The sequence below is a fragment of the Pterocles gutturalis genome, unplaced genomic scaffold, assembly GCF_000699245.1.
Source record: "Pterocles gutturalis isolate BGI_N339 unplaced genomic scaffold, ASM69924v1 scaffold12511, whole genome shotgun sequence".
NCBI classification, from domain to species: Eukaryota; Metazoa; Chordata; class Aves; order Pterocliformes; family Pteroclidae; genus Pterocles; species Pterocles gutturalis.
The window spans coordinates 30,973-34,279 of NW_010105580.1; the positions used below are offsets into that span (position 1 = coordinate 30,973).

Consider the following 3,307-nt stretch of genomic DNA (forward strand, 5'->3'; position numbering starts at 1 on the left):
GCTTCCGTGGGCGGCTGCCGCTCTCTGGTGGTGCTGGCCGGGACAGCTGCCGGAGGAGTCCCTGCACACCCTGGTGCTTCCTTCCCATAGAGCTGGGAGGACCTTCCTGGAGGTTCAGCTGGTCACTTTCCGCTGGCGGCTAGATCAGGGCACCTCTGGGCACCATGGGGAGCAGCTGATCGCTCACCATTTCGCATAACACTTGTACATCACCAGCCACTGTTATTCTATCCCTGATTACTTTCCTCTACGTTCCCTGCTGCCCTGGTGAAATTCCTCACTTTCAACCCTGTCCTATGAGACATGGTCTCTGAAGCTGCTCTCTGCATCTCCCCTACATCCCCACACCATATCTCCGTCCTTTTCACAGCACAGCTCCACAAGCCAGCTGAGGCCCCAGGCGCTCAACAGAGTAGATGAAAACCCTCTCTTTCGTTAGGCACAGCACTTACTCCAGCTCCCAGCTTCTTCATATGGAAGCCCTGGCCTCTGCCTCCCCAAATGCTGCTGGACGGAATGGCTGCCTGAGATGTTACTTCCCCTTCTGCATTTGTGCACTCTGTTTCCCTTTTCCTTTGCCACAGTGCGCTGCACTTGCCTTCAGTGAATTTTGTCTGGTTGATTTTGGATCACTTCTCTTCTTGATCAGAATGAGTCTGAACCCCAGCTGCCCTCCATGTGCTGGCATCACACGCATACATTTCATAATCACGAGGATTCTTCTTTGGTCCACCCTAATGACAACATTGAATGGAGTAGGGGTCAGGACAGACCCCTGCAGGCTATGATTTAAATGGCTTTTATTGTAACAGCCAGGTATTGCTAACTATCTGTGGAGTGCAGCTTTGTGGCCTGTTGTGCAATAGCTGCAGCTGGCTTGAGTGCGTCATGTGAGAGCCTGTTGAAATCCTCACCCTGGCCAAGGCACATCACATCCACTGCTTCTTCCTTATCTGACAGATCAGTTATCAGGTCAGCGAAGGGAACCAGATTGGCTTAACGTAATCAGGCCTTAACAGATCTTCACCAGCTATTTATTGACCCTGATATTCTTTGGAGGGTTATGACCTAATCACTCACAAACCTAGTCTGTTTAAGGGAATGGGGGTAAGTAGTCTGTAATTCGGGGTTCTCCCTTCTCTGTTTATGAAGATGGTTACTGGACTTACCCTTCCTTGGGTCTCTGAGACCTCCTTTGTCCTCCATCTCAGAGAGAACTGCCAACTTTTCAGGGACTGCAGGAGCATTAAGTATATGAAGATGAGTTGCAGGCAAGCCTTTAGCAATATGCATGTAACAGCTTTATCTGTCTGATTGTCGAACCTCTCCATCACAGTATGGCCTTTCCCTTCCTGTGCTCCTGCACCCTCATTTAAATACTGCAAACGTGGTCTGCGCCCTGTCTGGTCACCATGAGCATTTCTGTAATGGCTGGAACAAAGCCTGCCTTAGCTGCTCTAGCCAGCTCAGCTGGCTTTTGTTTCCTCCACCGATAAGGACTAGACTGACATTCCCCGTTGTTTCCTGCTAACATATTTATGGAGCCTTTGCTTGTTGTTTTTCCTGTCCTGGACTAACTAGCACTCATTTTACACTGGAGCCTGTCTCGGTTTTTGTTTGTTTTTTGTTTTTTTGTTTTTTCTTTTTCCTTCAGTTCTCCTACGTGGTGCTTAGTCATCCTCGTGTTTTTACCTTGCTGACTTCAGGGCTTTGGAGTATTCCTGTGGCTGCTGCTATGATTCCCCTCTCACCTCTCTTCAGGGATAGCTTGCCCTCACCCTGCAGGACAGGCTGCCTGCTCCCACCCCTGCCTGTGTGGGCAGGATCCATGGCGTGATGCACACTGCTAGGACTACTCTACTGCTTCTGGCTTTTGGGTGCCTCTGAGCTAAGTAGCCTTGGTTTACTTCTCCTGTTTTGGTGGGCCACAGCCAGCCCAGCCTGCCCACTATTCCCCCTTTTACCTTTCCGTGGAGCTCCCAGAAAGTCTGCCTCCCCCTGCTTCCCAGGCTGTGGAACACTTCTGGGGACTGCTCTCCCTTGATTCACTCTCTCCTTGGGCTTCTGAGCAAGCCCATCCCATCCACGGTGATGTTCTGGTCCTGAGGGTTAGCCCAAGTCCACAGTGCCCATTCAGCCATTGGCTTTGGCTGCATTACAAAGGCTGCCATGTTCCCCAAGCTCTGTCATCTCACGTTTCCCCTCTCCTTCTTCCTCCTGTGACTGCTGTGCTTCCTCCCACCACACCTCAAGGTTTTGCTTCCAGCCTTCCTCCCTGGGGTTGCACTTCCCTTTCTTTGCCAGCTTGCCCCCTCCACCTCTGCTAGGGAAATCCCGAGGTCCTCAGAGTGGCAGAGCTCTTCAGTCTTCCTGGAGTCCATCGGTCACTGCTGGGGCCTTTGTTATTCCTTGAGTGGGTGGCTGAACCCCTCAGCTGCTCTCCACTCCCACTCCCTGCTGATCTGTGGGGGGTAAGGCTGGAGTTTGTGGTCAGAGGGCTCAGACCTGTCTTGGCAGGGGAGGATTTGGGCTCTGGAGGTCCCATGAGTGCAAACAAGGGCTCTGGGGTACGCTGAGATGCTGTGCACAGCTGGTGGCCCCACCACAATCTGGGGTATCTCAGGCAGGGTGTCCAGGGAAGTGCATTTAGCAGAGCAGACGTGTCCCAGTGAGGCAGCTGCTGTAGGGCTCGCATGCAGGCTCTAGCCCACAGTGACTCGGCTAAGGGAGCCCTTTGGCACAGTTTACAGGTTAATAAAACAAGCCCTTGTTTGCACAGCACGAGGTCCCTCCATGTTCTGGTCCTGGAGGTGATAATCAGTCTCTCAGGGCCACCATCATCTGCCTCCTTGGCCTTGTCAGATCAGGAAAAGGCATTTTCCAAGGCTGGAGGCAGCCTTTCTCACAGATCTTACACTAGCACAACTTATTAGCAGGAAGCTGCTAACCTGGGGGTGTCATCAGCTGCAGAGCGGGGGGGGGGGGGGGCCTATCTGGTGTGCATTGCATTGCGGGGGGATGCTGGGGATGTTATCCTTGGGGACTGAGGGGGCCGTGTGGATGTGCTGAGGGGTGTGGTGGAATCACGGTGGGCATCCTGGAGGTGCTGGGGGGACATGGGGCACCTGTGAGGGAGGCTGAGGTGGTAGCAGGGGCACAAGGAGATGTTGGCTGTGGGCTGGGACTGCTCACTGTGCCACCAGCTCCCCCCTACCCTTCTCCTTGCAGACATCAACGAGTGCGAGGAGGTGGGCAGCCCCGAGCCCCTGTGCCGGGGCGGCACCTGTGAGAACACGGAGGGCTCCTA

The 3,307-nt window shown here is 53.6% G+C and overlaps 1 protein-coding gene across 1 annotated transcript in view; it reads left to right on the top strand.

Annotated features, from left to right (window-relative positions):
* Positions 1-3,300, top strand: part of LTBP2 (latent transforming growth factor beta binding protein 2) — a gene marked incomplete at both ends in the record, with an annotated part of 33,878 nt that extends 30,578 nt beyond the window's left edge. Inside the window, one exon of the mRNA XM_010087451.1 lies at positions 3,229-3,300. Coding sequence (XP_010085753.1) covers positions 3,229-3,300 — 72 coding nt within the window. The remainder of the gene's footprint in view (positions 1-3,228) is intronic.
* Positions 3,301-3,307: the final 7 nt, after the last annotated feature.